General features: G+C 36.8%; 3 protein-coding genes across 5 annotated transcripts; 1 reads left to right on the forward strand and 2 right to left on the reverse strand.

Annotated features, from left to right (window-relative positions):
• Positions 1-323: 323 nt before the first annotated feature.
• Positions 324-4,547, reverse strand: LOC103476878 (NFU1 iron-sulfur cluster scaffold homolog, mitochondrial). Of its 3 annotated transcripts, XM_008429591.3 has the most exons (8): positions 4,420-4,547; positions 3,873-3,955; positions 3,652-3,787; positions 2,975-3,041; positions 2,780-2,891; positions 2,629-2,692; positions 2,242-2,416; positions 324-1,010 (listed from the first exon to the last, which is right to left on the reverse strand). In XM_008429591.3, the coding sequence occupies exons 1-8, from the start codon at positions 4,482-4,484 to the stop codon at positions 942-944; spliced, it is 771 nt and encodes a 256-aa protein (XP_008427813.1). In that variant the 5' UTR covers positions 4,485-4,547; the 3' UTR covers positions 324-941. The 3 variants fall into 3 exon arrangements, with proteins under 3 accessions (XP_008427813.1, XP_081472183.1, XP_081472184.1); XM_081616057.1 differs by lacking the exon at positions 3,873-3,955 and having other exon boundaries at positions 2,975-3,064; positions 3,652-3,820; positions 4,420-4,530; XM_081616058.1 differs by lacking the exons at positions 2,975-3,041; positions 3,873-3,955 and having other exon boundaries at positions 3,652-3,820; positions 4,420-4,531.
• A 2,282-nt stretch (positions 4,548-6,829) lies between these two features.
• On the forward strand, positions 6,830-13,045 carry LOC103476879 (transmembrane protein 150A). The gene is made up of 7 exons (XM_008429593.3): positions 6,830-7,276; positions 8,110-8,157; positions 8,232-8,294; positions 8,395-8,462; positions 9,084-9,214; positions 9,751-9,928; positions 10,302-13,045. The coding sequence occupies exons 1-7, from the start codon at positions 7,212-7,214 to the stop codon at positions 10,493-10,495; spliced, it is 747 nt and encodes a 248-aa protein (XP_008427815.1). The 5' UTR covers positions 6,830-7,211; the 3' UTR covers positions 10,496-13,045.
• Positions 13,046-13,507: 462 nt separating this feature from the next.
• eif4e1c (eukaryotic translation initiation factor 4E family member 1c) lies at positions 13,508-20,247 on the reverse strand. The gene is made up of 7 exons (XM_008429595.2): positions 20,151-20,247; positions 18,165-18,250; positions 16,156-16,251; positions 15,681-15,744; positions 15,246-15,359; positions 15,003-15,142; positions 13,508-14,635 (listed from the first exon to the last, which is right to left on the reverse strand). The coding sequence occupies exons 1-7, from the start codon at positions 20,166-20,168 to the stop codon at positions 14,521-14,523; spliced, it is 633 nt and encodes a 210-aa protein (XP_008427817.1). The 5' UTR covers positions 20,169-20,247; the 3' UTR covers positions 13,508-14,520.

Below are 20,247 nucleotides of genomic sequence, written 5' to 3' on the forward strand. Positions count from 1 at the left end.
CTTTGATGTCTTTGGCTTTATAGCAGCAGGCAAATAGATAATGCTACAAATACTTATAGGTAGCTCAAAAAGCGGTATTTTAAAATCTGTGCACATATTAGAAGATCATTAAGGAGAGGCTTCATCTTTATTTAGCCGCAAAAGCATGTCTGAATAAATTCTGAGGAAACCACATTCATGTTCTTATCAAAATCAACTGTTTCATTGTCACAGAGGTATTACTTTACACTGCAGCTCTCACAGTCTGCTTCTTTCTTCAAAAATCTGCAGCTCATTTTTCTTCATGATGAACCATCTGAGATGAGTGATAGACACAACAGAAAAACAGTCAAAGTAAACTTTAATGTGATATAGTAAAATTACAAAGTGGAACACAATGTATATTAATAACCTTTTGGGGTTTCATACGATAAATCGACTATCACACAATAGATAATTTAATAATTTTTCTCCATTCATTTATTTAAGTAATGTAATAATTTCCACAGTTTAACCTTCTTTTATAATGTGTGAAGCAGGAGCAAATGCAAATAACTGGCTAATTTTCCTGGAGGACATAAACCACTGTCATCAACTTTCACAAAATCATCATCATCTTAGCAAAATATTCTTTCTTAATGTACAATATTTATAAGAAATAAATACAACACTACATTTAAAACAGTCACAGTAAAAAAAAAAAAAAAAACTTTTCTATAGCAACAAAAACAACATTTTCTGTATACAGTATGTCATCTTTCTTTAGGAACAGGGGCATAAAGTATATTAATGCAAATTACAGTAAGAATATTTAGTTCATAAGCAAAAGAAAATCTGGAAATAATTTTCTCACTGCATGGTTTTCATCCAGTATGAGCAACAACAGAAATACTGTTTTCTCACGTTTACAGATATTTCTCTTCTGACAGAATTCATAAGCAAGTTGTTAGTCGCTGAAGTTCTTATTCTTGTAGCTTACGCTCCACTTCTTCAAAAACCTTTGAATTAATTTCATCCACTTCGTCTTCCACCTGGGCAAAAAATTAAACATTAGTAATTGTAATTGTTACTGTGTTGCCTTACACTATGAGACCTAAACATATAAGAAAGTTGCAAGAGAAAATTTTTTAGAGCAAATGTAATCTCCCTTTAATAATTTTAAATATATTTTCCATTGTGGTTTGTATATTGCATTATTTTTAATTTATATAACTTTAAACTTGCAGTTTATTATTTATTCATTGTTTATTGAATGAATGAATATTGGTTCAGCAGCTGTCGTAACCACATTCTCATTTAAACTTATATAGTGACAAAGTATTAATTGTTTATCAGTTATTTCACATATTTAGTCCCAGAGTTATTATTTTTAAGGTCAACTACATTAAAGAATTTTAAGGCATGTAATTTAATAAATATATTGTTCCTAATGAGTTGAAAAATTAATCGCTACGGCTTTCCTCTGTAGCAAAAATACTGGCTAAATTCATTTTATTATGACTTAACCACATACTACCACATCACAAGTAATTTATTTTATTGTTATTGTCTTTATGTATAACATTAAAAGGCATTAAACATACTTTTCATTAAGCCCATGCTTTGTTTTTAAAACGTTTCCAATGGTATGATGTAATATTTCAATCTTAAATGTCATGTTTTGATCTATAAGTGGGAAAATGTAACAAAACTAAAAGTTTAAAATATCATTCTGGATGTAATAAAAATAATTATATAATGTGTTTAACTTTATGAACTGTGTTACTGAAATAAGTGAACCTTTTAGTAATATAATAGGTCTGTATCTGAAAGGAATGCTATCTTTTGCTAAGGTTAATTTTTATTCATGCATGTGCCATTACTAAAATACCATAACTATCCATCTATTTTCATCAACAGTCCATGCTTTATAGAGTTAAAGGTGTATTGTTTATGTCAGTAATAATAATATCTATAACATTTGCTATATATTCAGTCTATCGAGCCCCTGCAACAATTTTTGAAGACTTAACTTTGCTTGGAAGTATATCTGTTTGAAGGAACTAATAATCTAAGATGTTTTTTTTGTCTGAAGTCTATGCAGCTCGACAAATTTTAAAAATTGCAAAAAATGTATATAAAAAGTAACTTTTTGTGTGCCCATAAAATAGCTTTTACAAATTGTTCAATTGTATCAACTATAAAAAAAAAAGTACAAACTGCTTTTTACTCACAGACAAACCCAAATCGCAGGTGAAAAAAAAAAGTAATTTAGTTAAGCACCTGCTCCACGTTGTCCACTTCTGGGATATAGAACTGCAGCATGTTCTGAATTCCGTTTTTCAGAGTAACCGTCGAGCTGGGACATCCTGTGCAGGATCCAACCAGCTTTAACTTTACGGTGCCGTTCTCAAAGCCTTTAAAGATGACGTCGCCTCCATCCTCTTGCACTGTAGGTCTTTGTGAGGGAAAGAGATAACACACATTTGGTCAGAACAGATGCATGGTGGACACACTGATCAAGAATTTTATCTCATAACAGCAGAAGGGAAACTGTCAGCATGACATGTACTTTTTTTTTCCTTTCCTTATCAATATCTACATAATCACAGTGATTTACTAGGGTGAAACAGATACATGCAAACAGTGACAAGTTGGTAGTTTTTGTACCTAATTCTGGTGTCCAGAAGCTCCTTTATCATAGATACAACATCATCATCATCTTCAGAAAGAGCTGTTCCAAAGGAAACATAAAATATTGTAAAATGTCGAAGTGTTCATACAAGCCACAGTCTGGACACGGCTTTTAACAAAAACTCACTACTTTCACTGTGCACGGCTCCTGTTGATATTGGGTCCCCACTCTCAAAGAACTTGGAAATAGCATCTAAAACATGCCGTTTAATGTCCGTCCACTCCACATCCTCGTCCATCTGACAGTAAAAATAAAACATCTCATGTGATCCTCCTTACAAACAATACTTTCACTGAGATGGGCTGTATATTTAGTGCTTACTTTAGTGACAGTAATGAAGTCAGGGCCAAAGAACACACTTTTCACTCCCTCAATTTCAAACAGTTCCCTGAAGGAGACACAAATGCTTGGCTAAAGAGTAAAAATAGAAACGCATTCAAGTCATAACACGCACATTCCTAAAGCGTGCTGTGTTTATTCTAGACAAATTCTAATTATATTTCATCTTTAGAACTGTATCCCTCTGGTTATAATGTAACGGGCAATGATCCTAACAGTCAAAATGAGGACAGCAATGATCATACTCAATCAGCCACAGCATTAAAATCACAACCTGGCAATAATCAACAAAAAACACTATTCTGGTGTTTTTACTTGGACTGCTGCTTTGATCTTTACACATGGCAGCAAAATGGGTTAAACTTCTTAAACATTGAGTGGTTTAGTAGTATATGTCTGGACAGGCCAGGGATATTTTGGCAGCAGAAGAAGAACCAATGAACAGTAAAGGCAGCTGATTACTATTTTTGCTTAATGTGTGTTCTAACAGTAAACAGATTTCATTCAGTTGCTGGTCACTAGCAGTGTTAATTGTGATATGAATAATTACTGATTCAGCTTGAATACTATATTACTCTGTTATTTTATTTCATTATATGTTTTGGGCATAGTATTTAGAACCAGTGTGTCAAAGTACAGCAGTGTCCTTGACCCATTACCTGGCTAAAGATGAAGATCCAGCTGAGCTCGGAGAAGGAAAGTCCTGCGTACCGCTTCCAAGAACAGGCTTCCCTGGGAGGAATTTCAAGCTTTTTGGGTTTGGAGTTTCTTGAGTCTGGATGGACAGGTTCCTCGCTGAAAAGCGTCACAGGTAGGGTTGAACACTTTCTACTTGAATGACAGGGTGATAAAGGAGAGATCAGAGACTGTGGTGTCTCACCTGAGAAGTATGTAGTTCCTGTCCCTGGCTGACTCTGGACTCCCCTGAAGCTTAATACTGTGGTTTGTGACCGATCTGGTAGCCTGGTAGAAACGTGAAAAGTTTGTCATAAACATTTTTTTTTTAGCTGAGATTCACGACGACCACTCTTTAGTTATAAGGATAGAAGGTCAAATAATAATAATAATAATAATAATAAAGGCTAGAAAAATAATTCTGCTCATACTAAGCCCGACAATATGTGCTAGCTGACTACTAGCCGATGTCTTAAACTTTAGATTGTCAAGAGCATATGACATTAATGTTACAAAGTGATATTTACAGGGCTTAAAATATTTTTAAATCAGTTCTGATATAAACACAAATGAATTTGCGCACTAATACGGTCGTTTGCTTTGTAGTTCGGTAGTTAGCTTGCTAAATCTCACACGTACAAAGATGCGGCTAATGATAGGCGTTACACAATCCTTTGCTCCGCATTATATCAGTTATATCAGTTAGATAACACATTTAACACACCATTCAAAACAGATAAAACAAATCAAACCTGAAGAGAGCTTTGTTTCGGGCCCGTAATAACCGTTGAAGTCCCCATCTGATGTGCGCCGACATTTTGTTTGTTTTGAAGTTGAGGACCCCATTTGGTCCAAGTCACACATGCCTGATCAGAGCAGTCTGTCATCATACGCTTTATTTTAAATTAAAAATCACTCTAGGGTAGTAAACGTAAACAAGTAAAAAAAAAAAAAAAAAAATTAATAATAATAATAATAATAATAATAATAATTGGTGAGGAAATCTATCTATCTATTTATCTATCTATCTATCTATCTATCTATCTATCTATCTATCTATCTATCTATCTATCTATCTATCTATCTATCTATCTATCTATCTATCTATCTATCTAAAATTGTCATCTAGAACTGCACAATATATGGCATTGCAATCATCATTCCAATATTAATTTGAGACAATCACAAAGAATAACTTGGATGCAATATTTGGCAGAATATTGAATCTCAAGGTGCATGCATGCCAATACTGTAATAGCATTACAGTATTTGGCTTTAGACTTTTGATTTTTATACTTAATGTAGTTTTTAATAGGTGCTAAACTTACAGGTTCTAAGCAGCCGTGTCTGTAAAACTCAAGGTAAATCATAGAAATGGTCATTGCAGTATGCAGCAATAGTATCAAATTATATACTTTCCTAATAAAACCCTAACCCTGTCATCTCACTCCTTTAATTCGGCTGGGCTGGATCAGCTCATTGTGCAGAACTCTGATAAGAAAGAAAAAGTGCTGTTACCTATCTGTGAAGTGTATACAGTTGTGAACATGCACACCTCACATGCTGCTGCTCTAAAAGCGGTGTACTTACATCTGCATAGTAAAATATATAAATACTCATATTGTATTGAGAAATGAACAATAGAGGAAGAGATTCAGACTCACTTCACAAGACTGAGAGTAATGGCAACCTTGGGTAGTTTAGTGCAAACTGATGTTATCAATATGCAAAAGCTTCTCTAGCTTTTCAAAACTAGCTTCCAAAGTTGAAAATATTTTTAGATGGATACAAGATACCTGCAACATTTATTATTTTTCACGTTGTTCATTATATAATAATACAATGTAATGTTTATTATTGTTATTACAAATCTAAAATAACAGTATTTGTATTGAAATAAATATTTTATCTTCTGCTATTAAAATTTTATAATTTTTTTTACATAATATTATGAAAAACGCATTTTTCCTACATCACTTTCACTTTACGACCTGAAATTGTGCAGCTTAATTCAACTGGAGGATTTTAAACACATTTTAAGGACAATTGAGTAAGCATTAATGGATTGTACTTTATGTTTTTCATGCTTTATTTCTAGAGTCGCCTATTTTTATTTGATATTTTCAGGTGGTTTGTTAATGTATTTTGTGTTGCTTATTGTCTGTTTTAACAATTTTGTCATCTGCCGGCGGTTTGTTTAAGTGGGTCCGTATTGAAAATGAAACACTGCTTCTCAGCAAGTTTTATTTGTTCAGAAATGGATGCCTGAGTATTTCAGAAACTGCTGAACTTTCAATCTCTACCGTCTCTTGAGTTTCCAGAGAACGGTCAAAAAGAATTAAATGAAAAAAATCCAATGTGTCCGCTGCCTGTCTGGTCAATTGTGATGTAGACAGTAACACTCCTGAATAAATACCTAAGCCTTGAATGTTATGTAACATGACATAACATGCAGCTCATATAAAATTTGATGAGTTGAAAACATTTAGAATCCCATACAGGGATTCCGACCCACATTGTGTATCCCAGTCCAGCTAACAAATCATTGAAAGGAATAACTATTTGGAGAGTCGGGGCTCGTGAAAGATTTGTTTTCTTTTTTAAGTTCACAAAAACCTGACAGTCTACAAGTTCCTGGAAAATTTAACAACTGAACAAGTTGCTGCTTTCGTTCTCTTTCAGTTTTCAGAGCCTAAAATGTTTTCACAATCTCTCTCTCTCTCTCTCTCTCTCTCTCTCTCTCTCTCTCTCTCTCTCTATATATATATATATATATATATATATATATATATATATATATATATATATATATATATATATATATATATATATATGCTGCTTTATATATATATAATATATATATATGCTGCTTTATATATATATATATATATTGACCCGACGAGGGTCAATATATATTTCACAGAAGTTTGATTTACTTGGAGTTATATTGTGTTGTTTAAGTGTTCCCTTTATTTTTTTGAGCAGTGTATATATATACTTATAAAATAAGTGTTTAATATCAAATCATTTGTATGTAATTAAAGTTGTTCTTTACTTTCTTCCATCATTGATTTACAGGAAAAGTTGAGCAAGTTCATGTGCCAAACTTTTATACATTTGTAACAATGAAAAGCTTTCCACATGACGAAGCCTACAGAGAGTCTTTGAAACGATACAAACAATGTGGTTGAAGACAGAGGGCCAAGCCCGTGTTTCCCAACGCTCTTCTCTCAGAATAAGGTGGTGCTTCAGAGGAGTGGCAGAGACAAACAGAAGGAGGCTCATATAAAGCAGCACTGCACTCTTGATTGTGGAGGACTTACTTTAACAACACCGGAGTTACTGCTTATTAAAACTAAGGAGCATTACATTTATTTACCACTGAGGCTTTCAGGGGTTTTGTGATACTTTTTTTTTACCTGGGGATTTAATGCTCTCTCTCCATGAGGAATCCACAAACCTCTAAAGAGGTCTGACACCGAGTGTGTTGAAGACATCAAGAATCCTTGTTTTTAATTTCATTCTTCTTCCTGAACCCCGAGACATGGTGCTCTGGATCATCCTTCCCATCTCTCTAACACTGGTGTCCTTCATTGGAACATGGAGCGTGTAAGTCTTTATTGACAGTGTCTCTAATGTCTTTACATCCTGGTTAAAAGACAACATTTCATTTTTACAGCTTACTGTCTCTGCTGCTCTGTGTGTACTGGCATTAAATGGCAAGTTTACAACAGTTTTGTTTGTTTTTCACCTTCTGATCAGCTTCCTGCAGATAATGTGACAGTTTCCACAAAAGGCAGCATGTCAAGACCACGTCATGGTTACCACGACGACAATACAGATTATATATTCTTGGATAGGAAAAATAAAAAGACGTTGAAGGACTGACATTTGTAACAGATAACGCTGGCATGATTCTGTGCAGATGAGGCACCGTGTAATCTTTAAAAAGTTGTCCAAATCAGACAAAACCAGCACAAAGGCACACATTTAGTGAGATGTGAGTTGCGTGTATCCTTGAGATGGTGAGATGAAAATATGTGACCTGGCTTGTTTAGGGTGCCAGGGTGTGCTCACTGGATCAACAAGAAATACCTAGAGGTGTTTTCTTGTTATTCATTCTGTTAATAATTAAACTCTAAAAGTCATTTGTGGTTTTTTTCCTCCTCTATTGTGTCTTTCTTTGAGTTCGGTTTTAGCAGTAAAATTTACTGAAGCAAGACATTTTGTGAATTCACTCTGGTTTAAAGTTTTCAACTTTAATAAATGAATAAGCTGGTTTAATAGGTCTTAGTTTGATACAAAAGAAATAAGAAGACGCTTGTGATTTAATGAAACCTTAAAACCTGCTTGGCAGCAATTTAACTATTAAATCCAATTAAAGCTGGAATTCAAACATGATATTATGTAACTAAATTGATCACTTCTGCAATTTTTTTCAGATATGGCATGGCCCACTCCAACAATCATGTGTGTTCGCTCAGTGATTGGTGAGTTGAGTATCATTTTTATTTTAACTTTTAAAAAAAAATCTTAACTAATAAGTTCTCGATTTCTCTTGTAGGAGCGGTAAAAATTTCTGTCGAGGGAACGAGACCGAAGGATGTTGCTTTGTTCCTACAATAAGGTAAAAAGTCAGGAGACTTAATGTCCTATTTTGTCTTCCCAAGGCTTGAATCATTAACATAAATAATAAAAGATTATTTATTTATTTATTTTTATTCCAGCGGAAGTGGCACCTTTGGTCCAGAAAGCTCGCTGTTTACAGCAACAATGAACGCGGGAACCTTTCTCTGTGAGTTCAGCAGCAAAATGCCTGTGCTTCACATGTAAAGTGCCTTAACAAGTATTCACATCCCATGACATTTGTCATCCGTCCATTTTTCACACTCATAACTTTAAGTTCTTCAACTTAAAGTTAAATTAAAGGGAAAGAAAAATTAAACAGACATAAGTTCTGACCAGCTTTTTTGTCCCAACTAAAGAAAAACCTCCCCTTATCTTGATGCTGCCTCAACTTTGTATCATCATGAGGGGACGGCATGCTATTTACGGATAGCAAATGCTCTCCTTGTTCGTCTTGTCAGTGGAAGTGGACGGCCATATGTGGAAGGTTTGCAGGTGTGAGATCCTAAATTGGTTTTCAGATGCTACATTAAGCAGGGCTGAGTGAGACATTCAGAGTTTGAGATACTGTTTTTTAACCTAAACCGACTCTATATCTTATCTTCTGTGTTTCTTGTTGCCGTTTGTTCACTAATGTTCTCTAACAAACCTCCGAGGCCTTCACACAGAAACTGAATTTAAACTGAGATTAAATGATACACATATAATTACTAGGTCAAAGGGGTATGAATACTTTCTAAGGTGGTTTGGTGCATGTTATGTGTCATGCTAATCCTGTTTTCCTCTTTAGTTGTGCTGTTCACCGTATTCCATCATGCCCACATAATGGAGAGGCACATGTGCCACTCCATGCTGAGCAAATTGGCGTTAGCCTTTGGATTGGTGGCAGCCGCCGGGGCCTTTGCTGCTGGAAACTGCAACGTAAGCGGTGCTTTACTTCCTACAAGTATTTAACGGTGTAAAAGTGAGCAGAAAACCCCCTGGGGCTGCTATGCAGAAGGATGAATTGTAAAAAGATTTTATCTTATGAATACTTATATTAAAGTGGAACTGTTTCAGTTCACACTTGTGTTGAAAGAGCAAATAAAGGCAGGTCACTATTTGCTTTATGCACTCTTTAAAGATTCCCAGCACAGGAGGCGTATTTTAATCTCGTACTCAGGTCATAATATTGCACAGAAACTGGTGTTTTACATTTGATTCCAGACTTATTTATTGAAAACCTGTTACCAACAGGAGCATTAGACGACCTGCTATTGTCCACCACCGAAACCAATCACATGCCTTTTTTTGAAATCTTTTCCAATCATGAGGAAAAGACTGAGCTGAACAGCAAGAAGGACAAAAAAAATTCACTAATTCACTACTAGCATTAGTAGAGAATTAATAATTAACTGCAGTTAAAGAAGAATGCCTCTCTGTTTTCATAATTAAAAAGCTGTTACTGTTCTCCACAGCCGGATGCTGTAACTCTCCTGCACTACCTCGGAGCTGCTGTCAGCTTCACGTGTGCCTGCTTCTACACCATCCTGCTCTGTGCCCTGACGGGGAAGTGTGTCCTGACCGGGTTCGAAAGGTTCCTCTTCCCTCTGCGCGTCTTCTTCGCAGTGGTTCAGTTCACTGTGACTGTCTGCTGTATCCTTTTTGGAGTGTCTGATGCCACATCAGTTTTGTTTAATAAAGAAATGCTTATCATTTGCACGATTATACGATAATTTAACTTGATGATTTTTAAACTATATCTGAAGGCAGGATATAGCAGCGAGACCCAAGTTATAGCCTCAAAGTTCTTTACAGATCTGTTGTGCAACTGTGTTTACTAAGTGGGACTGACTACAGCAGCTTGCACGACACAAGGAGGAAGCACGAAACCTTCCCTGGGGTGCTTCAGTGAGGGAGTGAATATAAATAAAAAAAGAGATTTAATCCTTGATCAATTCAGCCATAAACAATCTTTTTAGTGATGATCTGACTTTGTCCTTCAGATCCTTAACTCGACAACCTGCAGATACCATTTTTTTCGTCCAGGAAGAGTACGTCTACAACCTCCTGTCTGCAGTTTTCGAGTGGACCCTCAGTGTCAACCTGCAGATGTTTGAGCTCACCTACGCAGTGGAGTTTTTCTTCTTCTCATCCTTCATGGTTTCAAACCTGCTGAGCAAACGCGAGGAGGAAAAGCCCTTGATATTGCCCATGTCATGATATAAGGCGGCCAGGTTCCAGCAGGAAAGCACAAACAGCAGTGAAGGACTGCGTAGGACATCAGTGACCACAGTGGCTGGACCCTGGCTGAAGGTTCAATAGCGTTTTCTGTTATTTCATTGCTTCAGTCTTTGATGGCTTGGATTGCGTTTACTTTTGTTTCATTATCTCAACTGTTACTTGAAAAAAAGTTTCCTTAAATTGGGCATTTCTGTATCTTAGGTAATATATTTATTAAAACTCTTCCACTTTAACAGCAACAGAACAAACCACATACGTATAGTGCCTTTCAAAATCATTCACTCTCTAGAACTTTCTCTCATTTTTTTGTCATATTAACCACAAACTTTATTTTGTGTGTGTGTGGGGGGGATTTTATATGATATGCCAACACTAAGTACATCTGAAACGTGCAGCGTGGAAATGTATTCAGAAGCACCGAGCCGGCACTTTGTAGAACAATCCTTCACTGCATTTACAGCCGCAACATTTTTGGTGGTACGTCTCTACGAGGTTTCCACGTTTACAAATTACAATTTCTACCCTTTCTTCGGTGCGATATTGCTCGAAGAATATCGCTCAGTCAGATTGAATTGATAAGAAAATTAAAAATCTTGCCACAGATTGTTCTTTGAATGCAAGTCTTGATTTGGACTGGACCGTTCCAAGTCTTGTTTTGAAGACTGGTTTGTCTGGTTTGTGGAATGGTTTGATCATTCCACTGTAGCCAGAGCTACAGTGGAATGATCAAACCATTCCACTGTAACTGTGTCTCCTTGCCCGACTCGCCAATTTAGAAGGACTGGCATATTTTTGTGCAATATCTGTTCCATTTTCGAACATGAGAGTCATCACTTTTCTCCCTGATCTGTCTGCTGTGTTTGCTTGGTCTTCACTAATGCTCTCTAACGAACCTTGAAGGCTTTCACAGAGCAGGTTTTAGTTATACTGAGAATGACTTTCACACAGATGGACTCCATTTACTAATTGGGAGACTTTCAGCGGTAATTGCTTGCTCTGGATTTTATGTAGGGAATAAAAGCGAGAATGCCTGAACACAAATGTCACACTTTGCCACAAATTTCAAAACCTTGTGTCAATTTCCTTCCACTTCTCAATTATGTAGAACTTTCTGTTGGTCTATCACATAAAACCCTAATAAAACGCGTTAAAACTTGTGGTTGTACCGTAGCAAAATGTGAGCAGGGATGTGAATAATTTTTCACAGCTGTGTAAACTGTACTTACCAGAAATTATTTACCCAAGTCATCTGGCTTTGATGAAACAGTTTTAGCATGTGTGTTTTTTAGTGCAATAACCTTTAGAATGTGGACAGAGTGTACCAACAAACACATTTTCTCTTGTAGCTCAGTACAAACCTGACGTTTAGGCACTTTAATAGCATTAAGAAGTTATTACGTGTCATGCTGATAGACAGGATAGACTGTGATGCTCTTGGAGTCTGTCCTGCTCTTGGATCGAAGGGCGGAGTTCCTGTAACTACCAAAGATCCTGTTTGACTAGACAATCAAAACTGAGTGACGTTTTTGAACAAAGACTTATACGATTCTTTCTCACTGAAAACACACAGACGTCATCACCTCCTTTACAGAAGGTGTTGTCTGTGTCCTTTCCATTACATTACCTGATTGTATCGCATCAGGTGTTCCAAGACCGACGTTGCTAGTTTACTAGTTTAAGTGTTTAAGTTAAGTGTTGTGGCCATGCTGGAAAAACATAAAACCAGGAATCATCTTGGAAATGCTAAATTATCATTCCCATATACTTTTTTTTTTTACAAATAAAATTAGATTAAGATCTCTGAAGGTGTTTTATTGTGTTTGAATTCCTAAACGCCTGGGCGATCTTGTCATTTGCCCCAAACCAAGAACAATTTAAAATTCTCCTCACCTGTAGTTTGCTTAGCTTTAACCCATAATAACCAGGTCCTCAGCTATTCTTCGTTTATTCTTTTTCAACATTAGTGTCCTGTCTTGCTGAAAACGTCAGGTAATTAAGTAATTTGAGCTTGTAGGAAGCGTCAAAATTCAATAATAGTTGTCTTTACACAAAGCTGTGATGATTAGATCAATATTTTGCCTGACAAACCTCTGAAGGCTGCATTTATTTCTGTTGCTGGTGTACCTTTTCATACCAGTTTTTTGTTCTAGACAACTTTTTATAGATATGCAAGGATGCAGCACTATGAACAACCAGCTCCTTTAGCAAGGCCCTTTTGTTTAATGTCCTTGTGGAGTGTGTGTGTGTCTTCTGGACACCTGTAAGCCGTCTTTCCCATGACTGTGTTGGCCATAAAGTGGACATTACATAGCATACATACATTAAAAATGTGCTTTTTTTAAGATGGATTTTGGTACCATTGAATTTTATTCAACAGTACCTGGACAAGAGTCCCGCTAACAGAAGACATGCAGCAAATGACCTGAATCATACCCAGGAGAGCAGCATTGACAGCTGTTGCCTCAGCATATGGTGCACCTAAAATTGTTTTTTTGAATTGCTGTAATATTAAAATTTTCTGAGATGAAATTTTGAGGTTTTGTCATCTGTATGCCTAGGTCATTTGAAGTTACAATAAATATTTAGTTTCAATTATAAATGCTTTCCAAATTTTGGCTTCTAATCAAACATTAGCAAACCTTCCAAGCACTTTCCAAACCTTGAAAACACCCAATTGAAATTCAAGCACTTTCGAGGATTTCAAGCACCTGACATAAAAAATATAATCAAATATTTCACTCCTGTAAAAAATGTATGAATGGGATTCACTACCTGAAATGACAAACTTTCTCAAAATACCTTTTCTTTTTTTTCATACGTGTACCCGGAGTTTGCAAACTACAGCTCAGGGTGGCATCTTATGATCACCAAGTCTCCAAGGCCTTTGGACTCGTTGCAGTTGTTCACAAGCAAACTAATCCTATTTTGTTCGATTGGGTTTAATGCTGAATCACTGAGAACTCAAAACTCTTCACAAAAGAGACAACAATGTTGTGGTTTAATGCAAAGCACTTAACCTTTACTTGAAAGAAGGTAATATACATCCTGGAATTACAGATAATAAAGATACATTATGAGCAAAGTCATTTCACAATGAATATCATCTTTCTTTCGCATCAACTGAGGAGTGCGACATAATCTACAGTTGCTGTTAGGAAGAGAACAGTGAAAAGCACACCTTCTGTCAGCAATGTTACTGTATGGTACACAGGGGAAAAAATGTCATCTATATGCAGTAGTCCTCACTATAAACTGTAACCAAAGAAAAATAAAACAAGTTTCATCGTTGTATTTCAACTAAGCAACTGCAATGCATACATTATAAATAAATGTAAGTGGAAGAAAACAAAACAAGAAATACTACAAGCAATATTCAACAATTCCAACGTGGCTGAAGTAACAGATGGCCTTAAAATCCAAACCTTCCACTTTGGAGTGTGACCACAGCTTTTCCAAACTTTAGGATACTGTAGATTCTTCATGCTGATGCACCTGAAAGCCCACCTCATGCTCTGAATAAATCAAGTTAAAAACTGTCCTTAAAACTTGTTCTGTGAAGCAAAAAAATGTGTCTAGAATTTTTCTAGTGGGAGAAGAAACACTTTTTAGAGGAGAATTCAGCATGAGGAAAACACAAGGCCTTAAAAAGTTAAGGGGGGTTCTTTCCCATCTCAAAGTAGTCGAGTACTGAAAAAAGCTCGCTCTCAGCATGGCCGTGGGAGGTCACTATACGAGTCACTCAACTCCTCAACTCTAAAAGGAAATTATTTATGTTCTTCTGCTCATTTAAGACATCTTGAGGCAGACTCTCCAGCCAGCCTGGTTGTAATAACTCCTTGTGTTGGAGGGGTGGGGGGAGTAGCTCAGACTGTACACACTTTAAACAATATTTGTTTGCAATAAAAGGAAAATACACTATAGTAGTTGACAACTCAAAAAGTTAATGTGATGATGCAGACTGGTAATTGTTTAAATCTACAGCAAGTCGAAACAGGGAAGGGTTTTCAGACAGAGTACATGTTCTTGGTGGTGGAGCCGCTCTTACTGGACGTGTCGTCATGAGACTGGTAGCCAATCATGGCTTTTATAGGGATGTTCAAACGCTCTTTGTAAAGTTGCCTGTAGAGACAGAAGGAAAAGAAGCTCACAGTCACCATCTAATGGTCGTAGGAATCCAGCAGTATAACACTGGTCGCATAAATTAAAAAAAAAAATACAACTTTCTATGTGTTTCACTGAGATTTTATGTTAGACCAACATAAGGTGTGATATAATTATAATCCATCCACTATTCGGAATTTTACTTAATAAAGATTTGAGACCCAAGAATCCGTTTCTTCCAAATCACAATAATTGTGATATTCTACGACATAAAACATCACAAAAGACAAAAGTTTGAGGTTGTAATGTGAGAAAACGTGAAAAAGATCAAAGGGTATAAATATTTTTGCACAGTCCTGCATAATGGTGTGACTTTCTTTCTTACCCTATCGTCATGATGGCTTCCCTGTTTTGGCAGTTGCTGGTCCAGATGGATATTTTGTCGCCTTTGGGTCTGACGTTCACCACAGCTCCGCATACCTCTTCACTTGCCTCATCAAATGACTCACCAACTAAACACAGGAGCTGTAAGGTTCAGCATGACAACATGGGTCAATTCATCTTTTCCTAAACAAATCATCCTATTAGATGACAGGAAGTCATTCTGGGGAGAAAACAGCGGCGGTACCGTTTCCATCCAGTAGCGGTCGAGGTCGTTATGCCTCTGTTGTTTGTTGAGAGTCATCAGCCATCGACCCCCGAGCTTATTCCGATCATCTTCCCACATTGGCTTAATGCCATCCTGGCACAGATAGTTACAATTATGTTAAATACTACAGCGTGTCCTTTTCTTTCCAATGCATTCATATTCTGTTCATTGTATATATTCTTAAACTCAAGAGAACAGTCTCTAATTTGAAAAAGCTGATTTCAGATATGCTAATATGTATGAAAGCCAGACTGTGAAAGAGAAATATTACCAACTCTTATTTTATTTCAACATATTAAGAGAAATAAAACACTATCAGATGATAACAAAGAAGAAATGTCATATTGTAGGCAAAAAATATTCATACAAATGGACAATAAGGGAAAAAAAAAGAAAAAAAAGAAATTGATTTACCTTAAACAAGGAATAATCACAACCAAAGCCAAGTTTGCTTGGTTGCTGTATGTGGTTATATAATCTGCAACAAAGATCAGAATTTTTTTTAACATCAAACAACAAAACTCAGCAAAATCCAAACATATACATATCAAGCCTCATTTGCTTTAGATCACAGTAAAATGATCAACAACATCCTGCAGACATCAAACAGCCCTGCTGGATTGTATGTGTTTTGATGGAAGGTTTCATATATTCATTCAAAATATATTATGGGAATATTCAATAGTATCTTTGTAATATTCAGAAACAGTTCACAGTACATTATTGAAATAGAAAAATACGAGAGATTATTTGGGCTTTTAAATCGCTTTCATAAAAACTCACAGAAAATTTAAAAAGTTGAATTCATTTGAAGCAAATCTCAGTACACATAAATGATTCCACATTGTATTTGCAGGAGTTTGTATCATTTCATAAAAACGAAACTTACGCCCAAAAGTCTTCAACTGTGTCAAACTTGGAAATGAGACGCAAGTTCTCCGTCCAGCTTTTGCTCTTGTCATTTTTGAAATACCACAGGGCCCATCTGAAAAAGGAAGCAAGTTCAGGTCCACATGGCAATTTATTGCTTCTCTCACAAAGGAAATACCTCTTATCTAATATTATGAGCCAAATTGGTTGAAAGAGGTTTTTACTTCATATTGTATGACCTCAGTGCACAGCAGAAACAACAGCTTCTCACAAAAGCACACATGAACGCAGAAAACCATCGGCAGCACTAGAAATGCAGCCTTTGTGTACAATGGGAGCATTTATTCTTTCATACGTTCCCAGGAGGGGCAGGGCTGGCCGGGAGAGGGCCGAGGGCAGACAGGGGACACCAGGCGAACTCGGTGCCCCCACCACCTACAGCTGTTCCATTAAACCCACCCATCAGCAGCATAAAACCCATTATTACTGTGTAGTAAGGCTGGGCAATAAACCTATATATATATATATATATATATATATATATATATATATATATATATATAACTGCCGTTGTGGTGGATGTAGCAATACCAAGTGATTACAACATCAGGAAAAAGGAGCATGAGAAATTGGAGAAATACCAGGGCCTCAGGGAGGAACTGGAAAAGACCTGGAAGGTGAAGACCACAGTGGTGCCTGTGGTCATCGGGGCCCTCGGGGCAGTCACCCCCAAACTGGAGCAGTGGCTCAAACAGATCCCAGGAACAACATCAGACATCTCAGTCCAGAAATGTGCAGTTCTAGGCACAGCCAAGATACTGCGCAGAACCCTCAAGCTCCCAGGCCTCTGGTAGAGGACCCGAGCTCAGAGGATGAAACAGACCACCCGCGGAGGGTGAGAAGGGAATTTTTTTTTAAATATATATATATATATATATATATATATCGCAATAGACAATATATAGATAGATAGACCAACATACGCAATAGATCAATGTCAACAGCTGATAAAATGTTCAATAATTTCACTGGAGTCCAATGCATTCTGGGGGATGTAGGCAAAGTAAAGACTTTGATCACTCAACCTCTTCGAGCTAACTAATAAAAGTGCACTCTAATTAACTCATGCACTCACTCCTTGTTACTTAGCAACAACCTGTTGAGAAACTTGCGCAGTAGCAGTTTCGGGGTTTGCCACCGTATCTCATAACTGCTAAAAAAAAAAAAAGAAAACGAGAGGAAACTGTGGATAAAACAATTAAAAAACAAGAAAGGTCATGTCCCCAGTTTGGCAGTATCTCTGATACTTAAGACGAAAAACTAATCAATAGTTATTAATATTGGCTGATGAGTCACTTTGACTGCATTCATACTGCAACCTGAAACGACCCAATTCTGATTTTTTTTGTTGCCATAATGCGGCCTGCATCTGATCTTTTTATGAAAGTCTGAACAACGCAGATCAGATTTTCTTCAATGCAAGAAAATTCGCATTCTGATTTTCTCCACTTTGTATTTCATAAATCTAGTTTTTTTTATTATAATTTATTTTAAGGCTTATTTAACTGTATCTATATATTTGCATGTTCTTTTACTTCCCCCAAAACAACACATTTTCAGAAGCAAAATATGTTTTTCATATTTCCAAACAGCTGGTAGTTTCAAGTAGCACCTTGTAAGGAAATCATGTTACCTCACTGAAACTTAAAGAGATTACCATGTCTCCTTATGTTGCAACTGTGCAGCTAAGCTTCATTGTGTGATTTAAACATGTACTAAAGAGACCAAAAAAAAAAAAAAAAAAAACAGAAACAGGAAAGTTTTACTCTTGCTTTGCTGTTTGCTCGTATTTAGCAAATGTTTTTATAATGTCCATCAAGAAGGATGTAGTTAATTAACCAACTCAGTTAAATGAGGAATAAATGTATTCATTTCAACATGAAATGATCTCAGTAGAACAGTCCAAGTTTGATATTCAAAATGTTTTTCCAACATTCACCTATTCACCTCACTGGTTTTGATTCTCACCTGTTTTGCAATGGATGTTTGATATACTGCTCAGGATTTGCAACAACCTGACCATCAGCCTGTTGATCTTCAGTTTCAGCTGCTTTCTAAAGAGATAAACACACAAACACATCATATAGCTACAGAGGAAACGGAATACATGAATCTGGATGAATCCTAGTTTTGAACACACTGCAGACGAGAAAGGCACAAACACATTTTTTAATCAGAGCTACAAAAAATTTGTAATATTTACTAATGCAATTTCAATAACAATTTAGCCTATAAATCCTGCCAACTTAATCAGTCACCTAGTTTAGATGTCCGACACGAAACAGTGAGATGACTAAGCAAGCTTCTCAAAGCACGGCCCTGAACTTGGCTTCTGATTCGCTGTTGTACAAGAGTATTTCTTAACCATAATCAGATTGTGTAAAATCTGAATTTCACTTTCACGTCGTTCTTCACACAGAATAGAAAACCCTCGGAGGGCAGAGACAAGCTATAAGACTACAAACAAAGACAACCCCCCTACACACCCCCCACAAATTAAATAATTCATTCCAGATAAATGACTAATCCACTGGCTGCGTTCAACAAAATGGGGGTTTGTGAATCCAAATCGGCACAAGCTGAGCTGCAAGTGCGTCCACTGCATTTACATGATTTGATCACCATCTGCATTCCATCTCTTCTTTTGGAGATTTGATGTTTTGCCCGTTGTCACTGCCAAACCTCACAGGACCAAGAGACTCATCACGTGGTTCTGAACATTCAACAGTTCCACAGATTTCACGCGACCAAGCAGCCAAGATGTTGCAAAACAGAACAGACAGGCTGTGTCGATGTTAATTGAGCAATATTAAAAAAGAAGGGATAAAAGTAACGCAGTTTGTTTACTTCTATGCCTGTAGGAAACTACAGTAAGAGGTTGACAAACTTTTATTCTCTTGACTTCAATATCTTAAGACATCAAGTGTACTAGTAAAATTGAAAAAGAAGATTAGTTATATGAGAGAAACAGTGAAAGCCGGATACGTTTTTACCAGGGCGCCTGCATTCAAAATTAGAAAGATAGATTAGATGGTGGATGTTAACTTTAAGTAAACATCTACATCTCCTTTCTTCAGCACCACAGACAGCGCCATGGACATGTCCTCTTGACACGTCAGAGCCAAGGCTGAAACCATGGACATGCATTAGCATAAACTCCAGTTAAAAAGAACGACAAACTCAGAAACACACTCTGACTGCTGCTGCTGGAGGGACGTAGAGAGATAATAGCAGAACAAAGACATTTTGATGATATTTTAAACTCATCAGTTAAATCTTTTTTTTTTTTTTTAAAGCAGAAACTCGAGACACCTGCAAGGTTTTAATATCTGCATTATGGAAGACTTCTGCCTTTCATAGGCCCTACACTGACAATATTATAATATATTTCAAGCCGCGTTTTTGAAAGACACATTTGAACGTGAGTCACCAAATTAACATTTATAACACCTACAGACCAAACAAATTCATTAAATCTCGTAATAAGTGCCAGAAAAAGATAAAACCTTAGCTCACTTCACAACTAAGGGTTGCTAGCATTAGTTTTAGCAGGCGTGCTAGGCTAGTTAGAAGCTCGATACACACGTGTTTTTAGCGTCATAAACTGCATTAATAAATTAGAGGGGGCAAAATAAAAATGTTCCCGCCATGACCACCACTGTACTTTGGGTCTAATGTCGAGTTACACCAAGGCAAACCACTGCGTGAAGTATGAATGAACGACGCTCAGTCAATCAGTCCCTCCCTGCCGACAAAGTCAGGCACATTGCACTGCATGCTAACGCTAATCCACGCCGATTTTGTTAATGCGAAACACCGCCAATTACCCTAAATACAAGCGTCACGATCAACGTGGAAACTTCGGAAATTAAATCCAACAGATAAATCGGGGACTCAACGAGCATCTCCGCGCGCATCAGTCGGTTATTTTCATCTGTGTCTCGTCTCTCTTACCGGCTCCGATGTCGCCATCTTGACTTGTAGAAACGATCTGCCCGTGCGACGCTTCAATCCGCTCTACGGAAGCCGCACCGCTCCAGTTTGACTTGAG

This window comes from Poecilia reticulata, chromosome 15, assembly GCF_904066995.2.
Source record: "Poecilia reticulata chromosome 15, P_reticulata-male-v2, whole genome shotgun sequence".
NCBI lineage: Eukaryota > Metazoa > Chordata > Actinopteri > Cyprinodontiformes > Poeciliidae > Poecilia > Poecilia reticulata.